The sequence below is a fragment of the Schistocerca piceifrons genome, chromosome 6 (assembly GCF_021461385.2).
Source record: "Schistocerca piceifrons isolate TAMUIC-IGC-003096 chromosome 6, iqSchPice1.1, whole genome shotgun sequence".
NCBI classification, from domain to species: Eukaryota; Metazoa; Arthropoda; class Insecta; order Orthoptera; family Acrididae; genus Schistocerca; species Schistocerca piceifrons.
Genome location: NC_060143.1, coordinates 20,346,344 through 20,372,686, shown reverse-complemented (window position 1 = coordinate 20,372,686; position 26,343 = coordinate 20,346,344). Strand labels below are relative to the sequence as shown.

The following is a 26,343-nucleotide window of genomic DNA, read 5'->3' as shown; positions in this document are numbered from 1 at the left end:
CATGCTTATAAGTTGCATAGTTAGATGCTAACAAGATTTGAGGCTACTTGGGAACTGAAGATCTAGAGCCTGAAGATTACTTGTAAGGATGTTTTTGTAATATGTTTTCCAAGGACACTGTAGAAAATATATATGGTTCAGATATTGTTCCTCTCTGGAAACACACAGAAGGTGGCGCTTCGGTTAAGCAGATGGAGATGTCTCTTGAACTTTTAATGATTAAAGTTCAGCCATGCTATAATTGTCGTGAAGCTCCTCGATGTTTGTGCCTTATTATACCATAGTACTCTTGGAATCGTGGAATGAACTAGTGTGTAGTGACTGCCTTTGATTTTAGATTACCAGTACCATTTTTCTTTCCAGCCGGATGACAACAACTTTGAGTGTGGGTGTCATTTCTGTGACAGGCAATTTATCATATTTAAGAGCTCCGTCCAGAGATGCCTGCTTTGCTAGTGCACCCACTTGCTCATTCTCAGGTGTCCCACAGTATTTCATCTACACCAACACAATGTTGTGACAGTTCCTCTGCACCCAAAATGCAGCATCAACAATAGCTGCAACAGTGGGGATGGTACAACTATTATAATGGTTTCTAATCAGTTGTAGGGCTGACGTATTGTCAGAGACGATGACTTTTATGTCTGATGTGGGCGTCTGTGCCAAGAGTAGTACGGCTTCCAAAATGGAAATCAGTTCGGCTATCATAACAGTGAAGTGTGGATCCAGCTCATAGCAAAATATTTTGTGCACATTAAGAAGAGGCAAGGGTAATATGAATTGGGTTTCCTACTCTTGAGGTTTAGGAAATATTTTTTTGGGGCACTTTTGTTTTCACAGCCCTGTAAGTTTACATAACACTAATTTCCCAATATGTCAGCTGATCACCAAGTAATTTTCACAGCTAGATTGCTTCTTTTGCTGTAATATTTCGCAACTACGTATTCATATTGGGTGTACTCAGAGCAACAATATTTTTTTTTTGGAAGCCCATCTCATTGAGCCACTTGCATAATCAGCATCAGAAAAACCTACTAGTTATTATCCGCAGCTGCTGTTGGAGTATTCTATACCATAACTTCCATTTCATAGGAATATGGAAAATTTTCTTTACAGCTTGCCAATGTGCATTATTATGATCATTCAGAAACTACTTTTCACTGATAATGAAATATCTTGTTACGAGATAAAAGAGAAAAACAAATGGTCTGATCACTTCATGTTACTTGGCATTTTCTCAACCTCAAATTCTTTCTCAACAGGTAAGAAATGAATGTGAGGATCGATTGGAACACACAGAACATTTGCATAACCCATTCCAAACATTTCAGTTATTCTTCTCATGTAGATGCATAGATGTATTAATATTTTCTTTCCTCCAATTAATATTCTCTCTCCTGCTTGATCTCACTCAGTTTCCTGTCTCGCAATACAATGATCATCTCTGACTGTAATACCAAGTGTTTCTTCTCATGACATTACAATTTTTCTAATCAGTTTCCTCGATTTTGAGGTGTTAAGGTAAGTCCATCATCTACAAATAATGCTAACATAACAATTTCAGCATGATTGTGCCATGGAATAAACGTGGATCAGTGTCACTTGCTTGAAAATTAAACTGCAAAAGAAAATCTAGAAACTTCTTGTGCTAGCAACGAGGAGGCTGACTGAGCCCATACAGTTCCTTCTCAAGCTTGCAGGTTACAGGCTTCTTTGTGACACTCAGCAGCTTCTCAGTTAGTTCCATATAGATTTTTTCTTTAATGTTGCTGTGTAGAAATGCAGTGTAAATGTGGAACTATATAATCTCCAAATTTTTGTATGTGACAGTTTTGTCAGAAAAACTCTGGACAAGTCATACCACGTAACTGGTAAATTAATAGAGCGAAACATTCCACGTGGGAAAAATATATCTAAAAACAAAGATGATGTGACTTACCAAACAAAAGCGCTGGCACGTCGATAGACACACAAACATACACACAAAATTCAAGCTTTCACAACAAACTGTTGCCTCATCAGGAAAGAGGGAAGGAGAGGGAAAGACGAAAGGATGTGGGTTTTAAGGGAGAGGGTAAGGAGTCATTCCAATCCCGGGAGCGGAAAGACTTACGTTAGGGGGAAAAAAGGATGGGTATACACTCGCGCACACACACACACATATCCATCCACACATATACAGACACAAGCAGACATATTTAAAGACAGTAAGAAAGTTTTGTTGTAGTTGATGCCATACTACTTGCACAAACCCATGCTTTGTTCCAAGTAGTTTTGCTGTTTGTGTAAAAGAAGACCTTGAAGATCCACATTGAGTCAATAACTTGCTGGCTGCTGATTTTACAAATGATATTCCTTTTTTCGTTCTCCTCATGAGCTTCCAGTTTCTTTGCATTCACCTTTCTCCAGCGTTTTGAGTAGGGACTGGAAAGTGGCTCTTTAATAGTATTAGAGACATGATATTGGATGAAATCAGCTTCATACTTTGATGGCTTATGAACAGTGGAACAATCTTGCAGGCATGCAAGATATTGCTCTTCCATTAGCTGCCATGCTGCTCTTATATCTTTTTGTGGTGACTCTGTCTCTTATTGTACTTGTAATTGCGTGACATGAGTTTGCTTGGTACGACCCCCATTTTCTCATTCTTTGTCATCTTTAGGTATGAATTATCAACTTCTTATGGTGATGGTGGTGTGCTACTGCTCATCTTACTGAATGTGGCATGTCAGTGTATAAAAATTTTCCAATTTGTGGGGTCAAAAAATTAATAATTTGACGATTCTGCTAGATGCCAACGAACATAACTTTTCAGTTTTTGGAATGGAGCTTGCTTCAAAATTGTTTGGCACATGAGCAAAAGCACAGGATCCATAGATCCAAAGATGTTGAATATGAGGTTTTCGTCCAGTCCACAAGTCTTATGGAGTTTACTTCAAATTGTATTTCATTGGAATCATATATATTGATGTAGACAGCAATGTTATACGAGGTGGAATCCAAAATTTTCGGGACTGGTGCTGCCATCTGGAAAGTAGGAATAGTAGATCTTTGCACCGCTAGGTTGCGAGAGCTGCATATCTGATGAGTCACTGTGTGGAGTGACATTCAGGTGGGAGGACGTGTTGAGTGTCCACAGTGATTTCCATAATACTCTTGTGTTTGGTGTGTGGCGATTTTACGATGGATCCGCGAACAGAACAGTGTGTGTGTGTATCAAATTATGTGCAAATCTCGGGACAAGTGATACGGAGACCCTTGCAATGATTGGGGGACAGAGCATGAGCAGTACAATTGTTCCAGTGGAAGAGCCTGGGCTCTCCAAGACCCAGAAAAGTGAGACAGGTGAAGAGAAAAGTGAAGAGCATGATCATTGTTTTCTTTGATACCAAGGGAATTGCGCACAAAGAATTCATCCCACCCAACCAAACAGTGAATTCTGCGTACTACTGTGATGTTTTGTGACGGCTCCATGAAAACGTGTGGCGACGACGGCCCAAACTTTGGCATCAAGGAAACTGGCTGCTGCATCATGACAATGCACCCTGTCACACATCCTAGCTCACCAGAACCTTTTTGGCAAAAAACAACATGGTAGTTATACCCCGCACACTGTACTCACCATATTTGGCACCTTGCGACTTCGCGCTATTCCCAAACCTGAAACTCAAGTTGAAAGGCCGTCAGTTCAACACTCTAGAGAGGATTCAAGAAACATTGCTGGCAGTGATAAACTCCCTCAAGGAACAGGACTTCGAGAAAACGTTTGACCAGTGGCAGAAGTGCTGGGACTGGTGTGTACGTGTGGATGGGAACTACTCCAAGGGTGATGGTGACCATTAGTCCAAAGGTAAGGTTTTTAACAGGTGGCAGCACCAGTCCCGAAAATTTTGAATAGCACCTCATATGCTTGTGTTCATAAGAACTTTGAGATAATCTTGGTTTTCAACAATGTATATGCTCTCTTTCACCAATTGTTGAATTGTCACTCTCCGATCTCCCTTGTGCTCTGGACTGTATGGAGCAGTTGTCTCCAGCAGGATTGTACGTTTTCTGACAAGCATTTTTACGTCATAATTAATACTCAAAGTACCATTTTATGTTAGACTGTGGTACCATTGTCCACACACAACAAACCAAACTTGTTTCATGAAATCCGTCACTGACATAAGTTTTGTGTCTGGGAAAATTACAATCTTGTATTAAGTTACTTCATTTTTAAATGTGACAGAAAAATTTTCACCACTGATTGATTCAAATGATGTGAGACCGCAGAGATCTGAGTGAATAAATTTACCTGGGTTCATAGAACAAATTGTCCCATCATTTTTTAACTTAAGCTGATGCTCCTTGCCTAGCCAACAGGGTTCACAGAAAGTCATCTTCTTTTATTATATTAAGTCCTTCAATGATCTCTTGGCCGACACCTGCTGAAGCATCCTTGCATTTATGTACCCATTCATTCATCCTGTAGGGACTGTAAAAATTCGCATTTTGCGATAAATGCGAAATAGATGCAAATTCTGCCTCAAAATGCATAAGAGTGAAATTGCTTAATAGACACTGTTTCATAGCTAATTGTATTCAGATGAGGTATTTATCCAGTATAGTTTGAGATAGCTTTACTTTCTGCATACAATATCAAAAATGTAAGCAGTTACTGCCATTATAAATCATCTGGCAAAGCCCAAATTGGAAAGGTAATGTGCACAAGAAATTACTTGCAAAATAAAGTGTATGAATGCAATGATGTATCAATGCACTGAATGATCTGGTGCCATGCCAACTGTGGATGGTTGGATGATCTGTTTAAGATACAAGTCGTGTAATGCAACATAGTACCTGTACTCAGCCATGGGAGCTAGCATTTTATAAGGAAGAAACATGTCTGTTTGTTTGTTAGCTAAAGCTCAAAAGATAGTATAACGTAGAAAATTTTTAATGTGGAAAATTAGGTGGTGGGTGCTTTGAACCTTAGTTGCATTGAAAACCACCAGAGGTCAGGCCTGAACTACATCATTAATAATACTCTGCTAACCTCAACAAACAATTGCATGGTAGCTGTCCCCAAATGCGTTGTGTGCACATTGCTCATTGTTTTATTTTCTTATTTTGAAATAAGTGAAGTGACTAATCCTGGCCCATCACAGATTTCGATTACCACCCTTACAGTACCAGAAGAGATGGGCAATCCCTGTGACAATGTGTCAGTTCTGCTGTAGGCTGCTGCCCAGCAAAATTGAGGTGTGGTTTGTTTCATCACACTTGTCTTTCCCCTGTAGCAGTCAAAATTCACGTCTATTTATGCTCACAGCTATCTGCAACTATAGCCTATAGCACCTGCCCTTTCCACTATAACAATTAGAAAACAAAATCTGTAAAGTTTTTTGACGGTGCCGAAATTCTTCCTCTAATGTTAAAATGGAGTTACCGTACTTTCGGTTATACTTCTACCCAAAATTCATTGTCAGTTCTATCTGTAGCATTGTCAAGAATGTGTCTTAGGGCTATGAATGCCCACGAAAGATCACAATTAGTAGTTTGCAGATTTTTTAATCTTCAAATTGGTCAGGAAAAGACAATGTCCAGAAACACCTTATATAGGAGTCGCATTCACTTATCTGTTGGGAAAATGCTGCTGCTTTTCAATAGAATAAGCATTTTTGAAAGGTGTTGAAGTTTTTGCAAAAGAAAACATTCCAGTCAAAAAGCTCCCTGTCAGCACTTTTTTTAACAGTCAGTTTCAAAGAACTAATGATTTGTTTGCCTTCGCTCATGTAGTGTGACAACCTTTTAAATTTGTGCATCTAATCATTTACAAACAATGAAAATAATTGGGAATTTTGCAAAAAATAGATACGAATTTTGCCAAAAGTAGATGCTACATTTTCCGGTCCGTAAATCATGCCATTGTTTCATGTCATTTACCGCAATGTTTATTTCATCACTTCCTCAAGTGGATTTTGTTATAAAAAACAACCAGTAAATATAGATCTCTTGCTTCAAACTTTCCACTTGTCCCGCACAACTATAACTAGATCTTCTTTGAAAAATGGAGGGATTTTCTTTGAAGTACATGCTTCATAGCAAAACAAATTCTTTTTGTTAGCTGGTACATACAAAACATTTTAAAGATGTGCCTCACATCATTTACAATGAATTTCCCTGTCGACAATGACAGTTTCCATACTGGTGACAAGGCATATTTTATCGCTGAGTAATATGTATGTGGCCATTACGGACCGAAACTCTGAGAACAATTCCCATTGAAAAGTAAAATGATGCAACATACCTCTAGTCATCGACTATACATCCAGCTGATTGTACTCAGCCATTTTTCGGAAGTGTCTAGTGATATTTTGGCAACTTGATATTTTTATCTGATGAGGGGAGAAGTTCACAATCAAATTTATCATTGGCACTTTTATGTTTCTCCACATCACACAACAATGTATTGTGTTTTCACTCTTTAGAAACATCAGTTTTATCAGGCTGACTTGCCGTTTTTGTTTGCTTACTGATCACCATCACTGAAAATGCACAACTTCTCCATCAACCATGGTCAAGTGGAACTCTTCTTTGATGAGACATTCTGTCAATGTTTCCACATTTTATTGACACTATGACAGGCTGTGCCACGCTGCTTTAAACACATTTTACTTTGACAGCAATGGTGCAACAATTTTCACAATTATGTATATGTCCAACACACTTTCTCCAACATTTTAGACTACGGTGTCAAGTTTTCAACTGTAGCTAGGTGCACAACTTCTAGGTGTTGCTCATCATTAATCTATAGATACAGAAACAGAAACTTCCCATAATACCAAGAAATAACTATTTTCGTAACTACACAAAAATTGCTACTTAACAATGGATAAATAAAGAACTCTCATAAACATTAAAACAAGGAATAAATAAGGAAACACAACCATACAGTCAGCCAAAGAACATCTAAGTCTTTTCTGTCACTGGCCGTGGCTGGTGCTCACCACACAACCACCCACTCTCTCCTGTGGTAGAGGGGAGCACCCGCCATGTCTGGGAATTTATGCTGTACACATTGACATGCCCTTGTATATATCACCTGTCTGTTCTGCTTGACTTTTGGGCCCATTTGTCATGTCAAAGGTGATGCTGCTGCTCATTGTATGGTCTCCATGACAGGTGGGGTAAAAGTCGCCAGTGTAAGACTCACACTCTCTTGCTGTTGTGCAGGTAAGTCTGTGGTTGAGCATGTATGCTGGTTTAACCCTCTCCCAGGACATTATCAGCAGCCAGTCATTGTACGCTATTAGGACCAAATGTTCATTGCATTTTAATACTCAGGAAGGTTCCAAGTATGGCGGCTGTAAGGGCTGCACATAGCATCTGTTCAACAGCACATGGGAGCGTGTCACAATTTATTTACATATAAACACTTTTGGAGCCCTTTGACATGATACTGGGGTAGGCATAACCTGGCTATCTGGAGCTTCGCATGTTGTAGCATTATGACAGTTCTGGTTCCATAAATGCCGACTGTGCTGAAAAATGTCTGACAGCAGACACAACTTTTTCCCATAAACCTTCTTGGTGGTTGATGCCCAAATGTCCGGATTAACTTCTGTACAAAGTTCTAACAAGGCTTGTGGCAGGGCAGCTATCCAGCAACTGTTGTGGCACATAAGTGCAGCCTTTAATGTCCTAAGCCACATTCCAGCTAGATTTTTACTTCTCTTGAACCTAAGATGAAGTGCTTTTTGTTTTTGTAGTGCTTTTCTAACGTGGCTAAACCATGGTGGATCTTCCCATCCCTTAAAACCTTACTCGGAACATATTTGTCTAGGGCATATTGAACAATGCCTTTGAATTTTTTCCATTTGTTCTCCACATCTTCGTCCTCATCACCAAGTACTTGATGCTAACTGCTGAGATCTTCTGAAATTTGTATCTGTCATCGTTGCTGAGCAAATATATCTTCCTATCTTTCTTAACATTCCTTGTAGGACCTGTCATCATAGATGCTGTCACAGCCTTATGATCACTGGTACCTTCCTCTATGTAAATTGATTCGATAAGTTCAAGTCTCTTTGTTGCCAAGAAATCTGAGACGTTAGCCTCACAAGTGGCCATCTGCTCAAGGTAATTTTCCAACAAGACATCCAGAACAATGCCACATGAATCCCTGTCTCTGGCTCCGGTTTTGATGGCATAACACTCCCAATCTATACCTGGCAAGTTGAAGTCAACCCCTATCACAATCCTATCATCCTGTCCCCCCCTTCTTTCCAGTTTTTTCCATATATGATTTTGCTTGCAGATCCTGCAGAGAACCTCCTCATTCCTTAGCTTATGTGTCCACTTTATGTTCAACATTCTTCTGTAGCACCACATCTCAACTGTTTTGATTCTGTTCTGGTTTTCCCATAGTCCATGTTTCACTATCACACAATGCTGTGCTCCAAATGTATATTCTCAGAAATTTCTTCCTCAAATTAAGGCCTATGTTTGATACTAGTAGACTTCTTTTGTCCAGGGATGCCCTTTTACTAGTGCTAGTCTGCTTTTTATGTTCTTCTTGCTGCATTCATCATATGTTATTTTACTGTCTACGTAGCAGAATTCCTTAACTTCATCTACTTAGTGATCACCGATTTTGATGTTAAGTTTCTCGCTGTTCTCATTTCCTCTACTTCTTGTTACTTTTGTCTTTCTTCAATTTATTCTCAGTCCATATTCTGATCTTATTAAACTCTTCATGCCATTCAACAGATCCTGTAATTCTTCTTCAAGTTCACTGAGGACAGCAATGTCACCAGTGCATCTTATCATTTATATCCTTCCACCTTGAATTTTAATCCCACTCTTAAAAGGAAGTTTCATTTCCATGATTGCTTCTTCAGTGTGTAGAGTGAACAGCTGGGGTAAAAGACTACATCCCTGCCTTACATCCTTTTTAATTGGAGTACTTCATCCTTAAGCTTCCAGTCATATTTTTCCCTCTTGGTTCTTGTACATATTGTATACTACCCATCTCTCCCTACAGCTTACCCTTATTTTTCTCAGAAGTTCGAACATCTTGCACTATTTTACATTACTGAATGTTTTTTCCAGGTGTACAAAAACTACAAATGTATCTTGATTTTTCTTCAATGGCAAGAGCTGTTGTTAGATGTGTGAAGTGTCCACATCTGTTGTGTAGGTATCTACAAAAACCAATTTGATATAGTGGTGTCTCCAGTAAGCACAGATGACTGGATGCCCTATCTCGTTTCATGTGTAGGGGCCTGAAGATGGGTTCAATGTGGCACGAAAGTTGGTAGCACAATAAAATTATTCCATAAATGTATGGCTATTGGATATCTGTTTTCTGCAGAATGTTCATGTACAGTCTGGACAGCAATAGACCGGTTGCAGTGGTCCTGTTCTGTGGCCAGCTCATTTACCAGACACCAATGGATTACCAGTACTTCTTCTAGAGGCAGATAAAAGAGTCACATTTATGAAACTGACTGATACTTGCAAGGACCTGGTTGCTAGGATTGCTACAACTGTGGAGGTAGTACATGAAACTCGTGGGATTTGTGAGCACGTAAGACAGTTTACAGTGTGTCACTGTGCACATTCTTGTGATTGTGGTCTACATTTTGAACAATACCTGTAAGAGAACAGTTATGCATTAGCTACATACTGTACTGTGCACTGATAGAACATGTTGAATATACTGTGATAAAATTTATGCATTCCATCTGAGAGTGTTGTATTACTCTGAATTGTTTTGTGTGTTTAGATGGTTGATGTTACAGACTTGTTCACTCTTGAGAAGGTATTTTCACAGAAACAAAGCTAATTAGGGGTGGTAAAAAACTGAGTATATTATAATTACATTATTATTGAATGAATCACCAGAGACCACAGATCACTTACACCAAAATGTCCAAAAAATGTTCCTGAAAAACCTGTGAAATTTTGTCAGTGGAGTTCGAATTCACTTTACATCCTTACAACTAGCACAAAAAATATAAAAATGGAAACTTTCGAGAATGGAGTTATGTCTGATGTTTCACCATGGAGTAGAGTGATTGAATAGGTTAGCAAGTTTAGTTTCTTTCTTTTATGGTCTTTTTGTATAGCTATCATTTTCTTATAGTGGAAAATCCAAGATGGAATTTAACAATATTATGAAAAGAAAAGTTGCAACACATCATATAGTGGAGATGCTCAGTCGCAGGTAGGCACAACAAAAAGACTCTCACGATTAAAGCTTTCAGCTGTTAAGGCCTTCATCAACAATAGAGGACACACACACACACACACAAATGCAACTCTCACACACAACTGCAGTCCCAGGCAACTGAAACCACACTGCAAGCAGCAGGACCAGTGCATGATGGGAGTGGCAACTGGGTGGGGGTAAGGAGGGATAGTATGGTAGAGGTGGTGGACAGTGAAGTGCGGCAGGTTAGACGGAGGGCAGGGGTGAGGTTGGGAGGGGGGGGGAAGTAGTGGAAAAAGAGAGAAATAAAAAGACTGGTTGTGATGGTGGAATGACGGCTGTGTAGTGCTGGAATGGGAACAGGGAAGAGGCTGGATGGGTGAGGACAGCGACTAAAGAAGGTTGAGGCCAGGAGGGTTACAGGAACGTAGGATGTATTGCAGGGAAATTCCCCACCTGCGCAATTCAGAAAAGCTGGTGTCGGTGGGAAGGATCCATATGGCACAGCCTGTGAAGTAGTCACTGAGATGAGGGATATCATGTTTGGCAGCTTGTTCAGCAACAGGGTGGTCCACTTGTTTTTTGGCCACAGTTTGTCGGTGGCCATTCATGCGTACAGACAGCTTGTTGGTTGTCATGCCTACATAGAATGCAGCACAGTGGTTGCAGCTTAGCTTGTAAATCACATGACTTGTTTCACAGGTAGCCCTGCCTTTGATGGGAAAGGTGATGTTAGTGACTGGACTGGAGTAGGTGGTGATGGGAGGATGAATGAGACAGGTCTTGCATCTAGGCCTATTACAGGGGTGTGAGCCATGAGGTAAGGGATTGGGAGCAGGGGTTATGTAAGGATAGACGGGTATACTGTGTAGGTTCGGTGGACTGTGGAATACCACTGTTGCAGGGTTGGGAAGCTAGTGGGCAGGACATTTCTCATTTCAGGGTATGATGAGAGGTAATTGTAGTCCTGGTGGAGAATGTAATTGAGTTGCACCAGTCCTGGGTGGCACTGAGTTAGGAGGGGAATGCTCCTCTGTGTCTGGATGGTCAGACTGTGGGAGCTGGTGGGAAACTGGAAGGATAAGGCATCGGAGATTTGTTTTTGTAGAAGCTTTGGAGGATAATTACGGTCAGTGAAGGCTTGAGTGAGACCCTCAGCATATTTTGAGATGGACTGCTCGTCACTGCAAACTGTGGCCAAGAAACAAGTGGACCATCCTGTCGCTGAAGACGCAACCAAACATGATATCCTTCATTTCAGTGACTGCTTCACAGCCTGTGCCATTTGGATCCTTCCCGCCAACACCAGCTTTTCTGAATTGCGGGAACTTCGCCTGCAATACATCTTACGTTGCCATAACCCTCCTGGCCTCAACCTTCATTAGTCACTGTCCTCACCCATCCAGCCTCTTCCCTGTTTCCATTCCAGCACTACACATCTGCCCTGCCCTCCATCTAACCTGCCGCCTGTCACACATCACTGTTCGCCACCTCCACCATACTATCCCGCTCCCCCTCCCCACCCGAGCCTCCTCCTTACCCCCACCCAGTCGCCACTCCCATCATGCACTGGTGCTGCTGCTTGCAGTGTTGTTTCAGTTGCCTGAAACTGCAGTTGTGTGTGTGAGTAGTTGTGTGTGTGTGTGTGTGTGTGTGTGTGTGTGTGTCTTTCGTCTTCTGGTGACAAAGGCCTTCACGGCCGAAAGCTTTAATTGCGAGAGTCTTTTTGTTGTGCCTAGGTGCATCTCAGCATATCTTCTATATGCTGAGTAGCAACTTTCCTTTTCATAATATTCTCATTTTCATGTGATTTTGTTTGGTCATCCATAGACAGTTCTGTGGCACTGATATGATATAATAAGTGCTTTGCAAAACTCTTGGCTTATTCAGTTCAGCAGGGATAGGCATTGCCATTTCTGGTGACAGAGTACTACAGCAAGAATATAGATGGGACAAGCATCCAGAAAATGAGGAGAATATACCATTCTTACTTGTCTCTCCAGCTGTCACTTGCACTGCTTCATATCACAGTTGCCACACTCCTGAGGTTGGAGGGGGGGAGTCTACTGGTTGATATCATATGTCACTCATGGTATTTTATTGTTCAACAGACAATATATTTCATCCACATTAAGTAATTCTTTTAGAGTTTTTTCTAACAGAACATAAGGGAGATGGCAAAAACCTAGTCCCAGCACTTAGCATATTCTGCTCAAACAGCCCAAAGCAGAGAATAACACATCCATCCAGTAGCCAAATCACCATCAGCTGTATCATATGCCTTCACAAACTCACAATTAGAGAGATTTCAAATATAGTTCTAGATGCTGGTGGACAGTCTTTGAACTGCATGTACCATCATCCTATGTAGTATAATTATGTTCCACCAACAGGACATGAATCAGCTGTCACTCTGTAGTGTGCCACAACACAAGTTTACATTTGTAGCTATGGCTGTGGGGGTGGCTTTGTTTAAGAAGTGGAAAAAAGTAACTGAATGGTTCTGAATAACCTCATATTTGTGAGAAATATCAAAAATGTAGAAATACCCAAGGGGGTTATGTTTTAAGTTGTTGTTCCTCTACATTTGATGTGGTTTAGTTATAGGTGCAAAAAAACTGTGGTAAGGGGATAGTTTCACTTCTATCTCGGTTCAAAAGTAATATATTTATACATATTTTACATCAGAACCAGTGCTTCTTTCTGGGCTGTGGTGTATGGCAGACTAAGAGTTCACACCATTATAGGCTGAGTTTGTCACCAGGAGGGAGGCAACCACTTAGGTTACAGGAATCTTATTTTGTTATTGAACTATTGGCTTCCTTTGTCTGTGCAGGGAACATTAGGATAAAAGAATTTCCTTTTTTCTCCTTCAGATATTCCTAGAGATGGAGGTCATCCTGCTGGAGTAAATCATCCAGAAACAAACAGAGATGGAAAAGGAGTCACAAGAAAGAAAAAAACACATGATGCGGCCTCTCCTTTTGCCACTCAAGGTAAATCTGTCAAGATGCTCCATACATTTTCAATCATTTCTGCATCAAACACATTTATACTTGATTGGTCAAAAGACTAATGCTTCTGAATATTATCATTTACTTTTTTTCTATTTAATATACATTTTTATTATGTATTTGAAGATGTTTTCATTGAAACTTTGTTAACAAAATGCCTTTAACTATTAGCAGTAATCTTGATTAGTTATTAAATTATTTGCGTTCTAATACTGATTGTGATGTAACAAATATACTAGCTGTGCTCCTATACAATGGGCTTCTTAAATATATTTGACAGCAGATCAGTTGAGAGACATCAAATGTTTTCCTTTATCCGAAATAACTATAAGGTGAGTTTAAACTGACTTTCATTTCCTCAATAAATTTTAAATGCTGCTGTCTATTCCGATTCATCAGCTGAAGAGCAATCTGTTGAAAATATCTTGATTACTTTTTGCAATAGATGGGAACAGTAATTGTAGAAGACACCAGTCCTGACATAAATTTTTAAAATTTATAAATCTGCTTTTTATTAATGTATGGCTTAACACTTCTCATCACAAGCTCCAGCACATAGTTGCACAACTTGAATATGTTGTCTGGTGGCTGAGTATTACTCCACAAATTCACTATTTCTGATAAAATTGTATTGTTTTCCTGCCTGTTTTTCTACCTCAATAACAGGGAACAGGGATATCTTTATTCGTGGACTGTAGAAACACTGGATTTATTATGCACTTAAAATATGGTGTAGTGCACTACTTGTAATCTCGCAGTGGAGAAAATTTTGAGTAAGTCTGTTGATGAAAGTACTAGAACTCATGACTCTGTGGTCAAAGATGACAATGATTGTACCTTAAATCAGACAATGGAAAATCCAGGATGGAATGTAACAATACCAGAGAAGGAAAGTTGCTACTCACCATATAGCGGAGATGTTGAAATGCGATAGGCACAACAAAAAGATTCACACAATTTTAGCTTTCAGCCATTAAGGCCTTTGTCAGCAGAAGACACACATACACACAAGCACACACACACACACACACACACACACACACACACACAAACACACACACACACTCGAGCAAATGCAACTTGCACACACGTCTGCAGTCTCAGAGAGCTGAAACTACACTGCGAGTAGCAGCATCAGTGCATGATGAGAGTGGTGACTGGGTGGGGGTAAGGAGTAGGCTGGGGTGGAGAGGGGGAGGGATAGTATGGTGGGAGTGGCAGACAGTGAATTGTTGCAGTTTAGACGGAGGGTAGGAGTAGCGCAAAGGAGAGAAATAAAAAGAAATTAAAAGACTGGGTATGGCGGTGAAATGATGCCTGCGTAGCCGTCATTTGTGTGACTACTGCTAACAAAGGCCTTAATGGCCGAAAGCTATGATTGTGTGAATCTTTTTGTTGTGCCTATCGCGACTCAGCATCTCCACTGTATGGTGAGTAGCAGTGTTTGTAACTTAGACTGATTGCCTTGTCAGTTGCAAGTGAAAATGTGCGTGTCAGTATGTATCTCAAAGACAGTAGATATTCATTCTTAATATTTCTACAACCTTTACCTGGTTTAATGTTCAGATAAGCCACCACAGGCCATGTATTATTTGATTAGTTTCACTCATCAGATTCAAGCATCCTCAGCTACTAAGTGCCTTGGTGAAAACACATTAGAGGGATAAACCACCAGTCGACTTCATTGTCAACACTCTGTTTATTAGATGGTTCTTACTCAAGGCAATTCACATAGAACACTCATATCAAATTATTAAGTATAGCTGCACGAGTGGGACGAAAAAAGTAATAATATGTTCCTTAAGTATTCTCTAAAATAACTTGTTCCACATCATTTCGATAAAACAATTATTCACGTGATCTATGGAACATGTAACTAAGTAAAAAATGCAAAATCAACCATTTGCTAGTTACATAATACTGTTTTCACCAACAAGAATTTGTTTATTAGATACCAAACAGATTTATTCCAATTTAAATTTGTTTCTTGTCTATGTTTAATAGTAATCATTTCACAGTGGCCACTACCTCTAGATCTTGATTTTTTAAGATTGATTTTCATTTCATGTAATTTTGATTATTTTTTTCTGTATTGGATCGTATCGGTTTTTGGGTTGTTCAAGATTAATCCATTAAGTTGAAACCATGTTTCTAGACAATATGATGTACTGATGATGCTGACACGTTTGTTTTCTGACTCATGGTCCTCAACTGATAGTTGTGTATGTTCTGAAAATAAAACTGTTGTGACATTTATGTTGATTGTTAGGTCATTAATGTAGAACAGAATCAAAAGTAGGTCCGTGGACAGAACCTTTAAGGACACCTTCTGTTACCATCTTCCCTTCAGAAGAATAATTCGCTGCATTAGCAGAGACAACAACATAATGTTTTCTATTTCAAAGGTGGGCAGTAAGTCGGTGCAGAACTCTACCCCTCTAATTCCATATCTGTCAAGTTTGTAGATACGACTTGCATGATTTACTGCATCAAAAGCTTTTGTGTGGTGACAAAAGATCTCTGAAACTTTATTCTTATTGTCTAATGAAGTGCTAAACTGGTCAACAAATTTGTTACTCACATCTATATTGTTTTTAACAAGCTGGAAACCAGTTTGATTGTTCAAAATAATCTTATATTTTTTCAATAAAATTTTGTATCTGAATGGCAACAGCTTGTTCAGAACCTTTTAGCAGAACTGAAAGATGAAAGATGGCATAATGATTTCCCATACTCTCTCTTGGCAATTTTTTTAACCCTTTAACTGCTCTGACGTGTTAATGCACTTGCCTTTGTACCTGTCCCTGTGCGCTCTGAACAGGTTTATGCGCGCCACCAATCCTTCTACCTGGTACTCTGAATGTGTCTACACGTACATGCGCATCAACATGTTCAGATCACACAGGAATAGGTACAAAGGCGTGCGCGTTAACACGTCCAGAGCAGTTAAAGGGTTAATAATGGGTTTGCTTCTGAATACTTTAGCACTTGTGGGAAACATCCATGCTCGAAAGATTGGTTTATTATTGTAAGTAGTGAATTGTGGTTTATTTGTCTCATAACATACGTAATCTAAATACGTAATCTAAATCATTTGATTCAAGTACAGGAGACACATCAAAATTGTGGTAAAATTTCACCAGAAACACAGAACAGCTGATGTTAACAAACAGTATCATGATGGTAATACAATTTTGTTATATATACATAGAATAAAATCTAACACTTGATTACTCCTTGCTCAAATTATCATTTCATCCTCTATGAATTCTTCTATTGAATAGTAGCCTTTCTCCCATAGAATCTGCTGTAGCCTCATTTTTAAAATTTCTGCCTTCATATTAAATATGTTTTTGTCCATTAATTTTTATATATTGTCATTCCTATGTACTGTGGAGTCAGAGCATATAATTTCAACAGGCGAGTGGATAGCATAAAATTATTTTTAATTTTTCATTATACGTGTGGTTAAAATGCTTCTCCTCAAATAATTTTTGTCTGCTGTATAGGGAGATTATAATTTCGTAAATGTGTATGGGGTGAACAGTTAGGATTTGTAGTTTCTGAAATAATGATCAACAAGACTCCATTTGCTGTGTGGTACACATGTATCTGACAATTTTCTTTTGCAGTTTCACTATTTGAGATACACTACTTGAGCTTCCCCAAAAAATTATATCATATCTAATAATAGATTCAAAATAACTATGATAAGCAACTTTTGTGTAGTCAAATCAGTGGAATTTGCTACTGTTTGCATTGCAAATGTAAAACTGCATAATTTATTTGATAGGAAATCAATATGTGTATTCCAGTTTAAAGTTCTTGTCCACATTTAGTCCTAGGAATCTGACTGTGTCAGCTTCTTCCATAAGTTGGTTGTTATGGTGTATTTTAAGTTCCACACATTTTGAATATTTGGTTTTGAAATGTACCGTATAGGTTTTTGCAGTGTTCACTTTGTCCTTTAATTCAGATTTCACAACTGACAACACTGCCTTTGATTAGTCTCATGTCTTAAAATTAATCTATTATTTGTCATTTGCTTTGCTACCAAGACAACTTCCTTAAATATAATTTTGTATCTTCTAACATATTCAACAACTTGCTATATCTTAATTCTTGATATATCTGTCTTTCCTTAGCTCTAGAGACTTTTATACCTTTAGGGACCCATTTTAATTTTTTTGCCACTTTATCAAAATAATTTTTAGGTGGAAACATTTCATGTATAAATGTTTCATTGAAAACACTTTAAAAAACTACTTAAAAATGCTTATACATTTGCAATGATTGATATATATTGGTAATTCTCTCACATCCAGCTTGTCATCAAATAAAATCAAGTTTTCTTGCTTCGGATTCCTTTTTATACAGATCTTTTTACATGTGAGCTCCCTGCTCACTCTTGGTATTAAAATTAACCCCCAATAGCTTAGAAAATGCCATAATGAATACCTGTATGAGTGATTATGATGTATCAGGTATGAGAAAAAGGGTTCATATGCTTATTTCACAGTTACAAAAAGGCATCTGATAAATCAAACATGATAGCCATAATGAATCATGTCTTAACTATAGAACACAGTTTGTTTCCAGTCAACATGCCTTTTAGTACTCTCACACTTTTCATTATTTAGTGAATTGCCACATTTCACATCATACAGCTCTCTTGCCTAGATCATTTTGCAATGGCTTTGATCTTCTGTTGGCTTTACTATACAGTAGATGGCAGCATTGTCTGCAAACAACTAAGACCACTGCTAAGATTGTCTCATAAATCATTTACGTAGATTAAGAGTAGAAGGGGTACTATAACACTTGCTTGGGGATCACCAGATGTCACTTATATGTTACTTGACAACTTTCTATCAATTACCATGAACTGTGAACTACCTAACAGAAAATCATGAATTCAGCCAGACTATTGAGGCAGTACTCCAGAGGTACACAGTTTAATTAGAAGTCACTTACAAAGAAGAGTGCCAAAATTCTTCTGGAAATCTAGAAATATGAAATCAGTTTGAGATCTTTAATCAATAGCACTCATTACTTCTTTGTGAATAAAGACCTAGTTGTGTTTCATAAGAATGATATTTTCTGGATCCATGCTATGTGTGAATACAATGTTTTCATCAAGGTAATTCATTATGTTTGAACACAATACAAGGTGTGGCAAGTGAAGAATGAGACTGGTCTGTGAAATGTGATTTAATGCAAACAAAGTTACACCTAACTTTTATCCCCTTCAACATGTGCCCCTCCCCTATGTATACACCTCTGTATGTGTGTCCTACATTGTTCAAAGCATTGCTGTAGGCCATCCATTTTCACCCTGTTCAACTGAAGATGTATCCCTTTCAATGCACTTTTCACTTTTGGGAGCAGGTAAAAGTCAGAGAGAGCCAGATCTGGTGAATATGGAGGATGTTTGAGTACAGGAATTTGTTTTTCTGCTAAAAACTGTTTCACATACGTGGCATTGAGGGCTGGCACATTATCCTGATGCAGAATCCATGCACCATTCTTCCAGAAATCCTTTCATCCTTACTCTTCCCCCTCAGTTGGGTTAGGACTTCGTTGTAGTATTTCTGATGAATGGTTTGACCCCAGGCACTTGTCCAGGCATGATTTTTTTTTTGATCAGCGTTTTCTTCAGTTATTCAATCATCCTTTTTCCTTCTCGTCGATGTGGGAGTCTTCCAGTGCATCAATTACACTTTATTTCTCGGACTTGCTGGAAGATACATGTTTCATCATATGTGATGACACATGTAAGCAAGTCCAGTCCTTAGTTGATTTGTCCTATGACATCAGCACAAATATTCTTGCAATGCTATTGTTGTTCCTGAAAGAAGTTTCTCAGAACCAGTTTCGCACAAACTTTTGTCATGTTTAATTCATCATGCAAAATTTATCTTGGTTTCTGTTTCTTATGTCTGAAATCATCTGAGTGCTCAGACATCAGTTGTTCCACTCAATTCTATTAATTTTATGTTAGTTTGATTCGTTTCTTGAACTCCCTGGTACATTCTTCATCTTCAATCTTTTCCTGTCTGAAAACTATTTGTGCCATTAAAAAATTTGCACTTGTGACATAAATTATCACCGAACACCTCCTTTAACAAGTGAAAACATTGTCTTAGTGACACTTTTTATTTCACAAGGAGTTTGAGGTTAATGTGTTGCTCAGTTTTTAAGTTCACCATGATCACTGCACTATTACAGAACAATGTTCTAAACAACCAAGGCTCAAAAGCCAACCAAAGCAGAGAAAGATGAAATGAATGGTGACTGATCTTGAATAATCAAGGTCAGCTACATGCCAATACCAACCTCTCACCATGCTGCAGCATGATAGGAGGTATGCAGCCTCATTATTTAATTGCAACACCTCATGAGTGTTCCAAAACTCTACAGTTCACCAACATCAGTGATACAGATCTGTAATTCAGCAGATTAGTCTTATTTTCTTTCTTGATTATTTGTCTGACCTGTGCAACTTTCCAGTCTTTAGATGTGGATTGTCCATCACATGAGCAGTTGTATGTGATGGCTATTATATCAGCATGCTCTGAAAGGGATCTATTTATTTATTTATCTGTTTTTTTTTTCAGTTCATCTTCTTCCTTTGTTGTTGTTTCCTATTTTTCCAGTATTCCTTCATTTTCTCCCCACGAAGTCTCTTCCTTTCTTCTGTCCATGTTGTTCCTGATTTTTTATTTCTTCTGCTTTTAAAGCCTTCCAAATTAATTATTTTATTTTTTAAATGGTTTCTTTCTGCTATTTCTGATTCTTTGATGTTGTTTCTTTCTAGATCTTTCCTTACTTCTGTTATCCATGCTATTGTCGATTTCTGCTTCCAGAAAGATAAGAGTATTTGTTTTGTTAGTCTATTTCCATCCATTCGGCAGAGGTGTCCAAAATAGGCTAATCTTTGTTTGGCCATTACTTCAGATATTTTCTCTATATTTTTGTAAACCTCCTCATTCCAACCATCTGCAGTTTTTATTGCACCCATTGTTTTTCTAATAATCCTTCTTCAGAACCTCTAGTCTGTCCACCCTATAGTTCATCGTTAGGGATTCAGATCCATGTAAACATTCTGCTCGTACCACTGTGGTGTAGTGTTTTAGTTTTGTTTTCTAGATATACATTTCTTGTTGTAAATAATTTTGGTCAAACCATATGCTCTTTCCATTTTGTTAATTTTTACATCTATTGCAGATATTTCTAGTCCATTGTGTTGTATAGTCTCTCCAAGATATTTAAATTTATTTACTCGCTCTATTTTACCTATTTGTGTTTCCATGAATTTTGGCGCATTTTTTATATTTGTCATGAATTTTGTTTTTTTAGCTGAAATTTTGAGACCAGTTCTGTTTGCTATTTTTTCCAGAAGCTTTATCTGAATAACTGCTTCTGTCAGGTGTTCTGAAAGTATTGCAAAATCATCTGCCAAAGCCAAGCAGTTTACCTTGATTCCATTTGTTTTCCTTCCCAGAGTTATTGGTTCAATTTTGTGATTTTTTAGCTTCAAATTCCAGATTCTTACAATTTTTTCTAGAACACAATTAAACAGTAAAGGTGATAAACCATCACCTTATCTAACACCAGTTTTTATTTCAAATGGCTGTGATACTTATCCCATAAATTAGACTTTAGATATTGTACCTGTTAGTGTTTCACGAATTATATTTACTAATTTTGATTTAACACCAATTTCTCTAATGACCTTATCTATTGTTTCTCTGTCTATAGAATCAAATGCTTTCTGGAAATCAATAAATGACACTATTATTGGTTTGCTGGTTAACATTTTATGGCAAATTATTGACTTTAAGTTAAAAATTTGTTCTGCACAGGATCTTCCCTTTCGAAAACCACCGTGATATTCTCCCAGTTGTTTGTCTAAAGTATCTACCACTCTTTTCAGGAGAATTTTTGATAATATTTTGTATGCCACTGGCAGAAGTGACACTCCTATGTAATTATTGACATTTTGTTTGTCTCCCTTTTTATGTAGTGGGTGGATTAATGCTGTTTTCCATTCAAATGGAATCTCTTCAGTTTTCCAAATGTTCTTAAGAAGCAGTTGTAGGTTCTTTATGATTTTTGGTTCTGACCACTTAAGTAATTCTGCTGTAATGGAGTCTTCGCCACTTGCTTTATGGTTTTTGTGTGTTTTGATGGCTTCATAAATTTCTAATTTCGTTGGTGAGAAATCTTCCTCTTTGAGGTGTCACTGGAAATTCTAATTTATCTGTTGGAACTGGACAGTTTAACAGCTTTTCAAGACATTTTGCTAAAATTTCAATAAGCTGAGAATTTTCAAAGTTTCTTTTGATTTTCCAGATTATTTTTGATGTTTCTTTTCTTTTTTGTCTGAAGTATTCAAGGTCTTCCTCTTTTTCAAACATCTCCATTTTCTACATTTTTGAACTCTTTTGATCTCTTGCTTCTTCACACTCCTCATTCCACCATGTCTTCTTTTTATTCTTGGCCAACCCTAAAGTTTTCTCTGCTGCTTGAGTTATTTGCATCCGGAGTTCATGCCAGTCACCTTCTTTACTTGTCTCAGTTTCTTCTCTAAATTTGTCTATATTTTCTTTTGTAATATTAGCTGTAGTGGTGTTGTATCTGATCACTTTCTTGGTCACCTTTTTTGTTTTAGATGGGAGAAATTTTATTTTAACCTCAGAGAGATAATGATCTGAGTCGAATTCCCCGCTTATGACTATTTTAACATTCATGATTTCCGTGATATACTTTTTAGATATGGCTACATGATCCTGTTGAAATTCTTCTAGGTTTGGATTTGGATGACTCCAAGTTTTGGCTTTTCTTGGTAGTTTGTGGAAATGTGTGGACATGAGTTTTAACTGGAACATTTTACACATATTGATCAGTCTTACACCATTTCTGTTTGTTCTTGAGTGTGCTGGATATGCACCTACAATAGTCCTAAATTTCTTTTCCCTCCCAATTTGCACATTGAAGTCACCAAGAAGTATTTTAACATCCTTTTTAGGTATGATAGAAATTTCAGAGTCTAAAAGATCCCAGAATTGATTTACGTTCTCCAGGTTTCTTCTGTTGTCTGCATTTATAGGCGCATGACAGTTTATGAGGGTGTAACTTTTATGCTTGCAATTTATTGTTGACATGGATATTCTTTCTGAATTCGATCTAAATTCTGATACACTGTCTATGATTTTTTTTGTTTGCTTAAAATGCTGTTCTAAACATCGGCATGTTTTCCATTATTCTCACTGCTGGTTTCCCTTTATATATTCTATAATGTTGTGTATCAACTACATTCTCATCTAAGAATTGTGTTTCCTGGACTGCTATAATTTGTATATTTTTCTTCTGCAGAAATAATTCTAATTCCTTTTGTTTCCCAACGTTTATAAGAGAATTTACATTTAATGTTCCAAAGTAGTACTACTTCTTGAACTGTAACTTGGAAGGCTTTTCAATCTTCATCACAAATGTTGGGACCCCCCAGAACCCTAGGTCCCATTGCATTACATGATGTAATGGTGGATTCCTCATCAGAGTTACCACCTGGAGTAGAGCATCCATTGTGCGAACTTTCCATTTTGCGATTTGAAGCTGTAAATTGTAAAGAGTCGGGAATCCAAAGTCATCCCTGAATTCGCAAAGTATGACCACGTTGTTAGACTGGAATATTACTCATTCAGCCGCCACTAACATGTGGAAGGAACACCACTAACATGTGGAACCATCGTGCCCTCCGTCCACTTTGGCCTTGGTCAAGAGGCCACCTCTTGCACCAGCTGCACCGTACTGAAGTCCACCTTCTCCACCTTCACTGCCGTTGAGGTCTTCACCGTATCCCTGGCAAGGGATCCTCATAAGGTACTATCACCCGGGACAGGTGAATCAAGGCTTTTTAACGAGGTGTTTATCTGTTTATTTATTGGTCCTATGAATCTAGACTGTACAGTGTACAAAAGATATTGGATCATTCATTAATTACAACACATATTCCTTTTTTTTCAGACATCATTTTAACAAAACATAAAATTACTATATTTTCTTACTCTACACATTTTATAAAAACAGTCTTAATCGGCGAGGGAGTTTTGTTTTTCTAGGTATTCCCTTAATGTATACAAGCAGTGCTCAACCAAGTAGTCCTTCGCAGTTGTTTAAGTCCATTATTATTTTTGTGGATTTGGGTAGTGCATTGTACAATTTGATGCCAGGATGGAGTACGCCTTTCTGTAATAGTCCTGTGTTTGTCTGTGGTACATGTACATTATTTATTTGTCTTGTGTGGTAGCTATGTACAGATTCATTACAGGTCATGCATGGACAGCTGCTGTTTAGTTTTTTTTTTATAATAATTACATTTTCAAGTATTTAAATACATGGAAGTGGTAGTATTTTATTTTTCCTAAATAGTGGCTTGCATGATGGTCTTTGATCCAACCCTTCCATTAATCTAATAATCTTTTTCTGCAGCCTAAATGATTTCTGACTAGCTCCACAGTTTCCCCGAAACACTACACCATATTTCAATATTAAATGAACATAAGCAAAATATATGGTTCTGAGATTTTCATGTGATATGTAGTTTCTTATTACTGTCATTACAAAACATGTTTTGCTCATTTTTTTTGTTCACGTAGTCCACGTCTGTACCACATTTCATGTTTTGTTGAATCCATATACCAAGAAATGTTGTACTCCCTGTTTTTTCAATTTTTGGTCCACTTATTTCTACAGGAGGATTTGCTGGTGTTCTATTATGGGTGATGAAAATATTCATTGCAACAGTTTTTTTCCAGATTTACACTCCTGGAAATTGAAATAAGAACACCGTGAATTCATTGTCCCAGGAAGGGGAAACTTTATTGACACATTCCTGGGGTCAGATACATCACATGATCACACTGACAGAACCACAGGCACATAGACACAGGCAACAGAGCATGCACAATGTCGGCACTAGTACAGTGTATATCCACCTTTCGCAGCAATGCAGGCTGCTATTCTCCCATGGAGACGATCGTAGAGATGCTGGATGTAGTCCTGTGGAACGGCTTGCCATGCCATTTCCACCTGGCGCCTCAGTTGGACCAGCGTTCGTGCTGGACGTGCAGACCGCGTGAGACGACGCTTCATCCAGTCCCAAACATGCTCAATGGGGAACAGATCCGGAGATCTTGCTGGCCAGGGTAGTTGACTTACACCTTCTAGGGCACGTTGGGTGGCACGGGATACATGCGGACGTGCATTGTCCTGTTGGAACAGCAAGTTCCCTTGCCGGTCTAGGAATGGTAGAACGATGGGTTCGATGACGGTTTGGATGTACCGTGCACTATTCAGTGTCCCCTCGACGATCACCAGTGATGTACGGCCAGTGTAGGAGATCGCTCCCCACACCATGATGCCGGGTGTTGGCCCTGTGTGCCTAGGTCGTATGCAGTCCTGATTGTGGCGCTCACCTGCACGGCGCCAAACACGCATACGACCATCATTGGCACCAAGGCAGAAGCAACTCTCATTGCTGAAGACGACACGTCTCCATTCGTCCCTCCATTCACGCCTGTCGCGACACCACTGGAGGCGGGCTGCACGATGTTGGGGCGTGAGCGGAAGACGGCCTAACGGTGTGCGGGACCGTAGCCCAGCTTCATGGAGACAGTTGCGAATGGTCCTCGCCGATACCCCAGGAGCAACAGTGTCCCTAATTTGCTGGGATGTGGCGGTGCGGTCCCCTACGGCACTGCGTAGGATCCTACGGTCTTGGCGTGCATCCGTGCGTCGCTGCGGTCCGGTCCCAGGTCGACGGGCACGTGCACCTTCCGCCGACCACTGGCGACAACATCGATGTACTGTGGAGACCTCACGCCCCACGTGTTGAGCAATTCGGGGGTATGTCCACCCGGCCTCCCGCATGCCCACTATACGCCCTCGCTCAAAGTCCGTCAACTGCACATATGGTTCACGTCCACGCTGTCGCGGCATGCTACCAGTGTTAAAGACTGCGATGGAGCTCCGTATGCCACGGCAAACTGGCTGACACTGACGGCGGCGGTGCACAAATGCTGCGCAGCTAGCGCCATTCGACGGCCAACACCGCGGTTCCTGGTGTGTCCGCTGTGCCGTGCGTGTGATCATTGCTTGTACAGCCCTCTCGCCGTGTCCGGAGCAAGTATGGTGGGTCTGACACACCGGTGTCAATGTGTTCTTTTTTCCATTTCCAGGAGTGTATAATCAAACTGTTTGCATCAAAGTACTGTACTGTCTTCTCTGTGACAGTCTTAATGTCATTTTCAACATTTTCTTTGCTACTTCCTGTAATTAAGAGGGTGGTGTCATCTGCAAACTGATATAGCTTACTGTTTTTACTGTTTATTTATATATAGTGGGAAGAGAATTGAACCCCTTGTGGAACCTCGGGAAATTCCATGTTTGGCAACTAATAAATCTGACTGATGAGTTTTGACTGACCCATTTACTTCATGTGTTCTCTCTATGAGCTATTTTCTTTCATGGAGGTGTGGTTTAATCCAGTTATGTGCTGCTCCCCTAATATCCCAGTTCTGAATCGTACCTAGTAATTTATCATGACTGATGGTATCAAACGCTTTTGACAAGTCTAGGAATATACTTGAGGTATGTTCCTGCCTATCCTAGGTCTGTAGAGTTTCCATACAGAAAAGAAAAGATTGTTGTTTCCATAGAGTGATTTGTCCTAAAACCATTATGGGAAACAGGAATACAGATAACTGTATATGCAACAATGCCATATATTTCTGCACAAAGAAAGATACACATGTACACTGCACAAGGTACAAAGGCTGACTGGAACATTAACATGGTGGCTCGTCAGAGCAGTTAGAGTTCAAAGATCATGCTTTACGTGATCGATGTGACCTATTGACGCCACACAGCCCCCCGCCCCCCCTCCCAAAGTATGGAGTATGGCCTGTGAGGCCTGAGGGGAGGTCATGTGGGCGTCAGCATTGGAGTGAGTAGTGCAAGGTGGCAGGTGCATGACTGGAAGCTCCATCCCAGTTAGGCCGGTATGCGAATGCACAGGTACAGGCTGCAGGTCCACACTGTAATCAGACAGCAAATGGGGGCAGACAA

General features: G+C 39.2%; 1 protein-coding gene across 1 annotated transcript in view; it reads left to right on the top strand.

Annotated features, from left to right (window-relative positions):
- The window catches only part of LOC124802766, a 177,057-nt gene that overhangs the window by 109,154 nt on the left and 41,560 nt on the right, over nt 1–26,343 (top strand). The window contains exon 6 of the mRNA XM_047263758.1: nt 13,075–13,194. Coding sequence (XP_047119714.1) covers nt 13,075–13,194 — 120 coding nt within the window. The remainder of the gene's footprint in view (nt 1–13,074; nt 13,195–26,343) is intronic.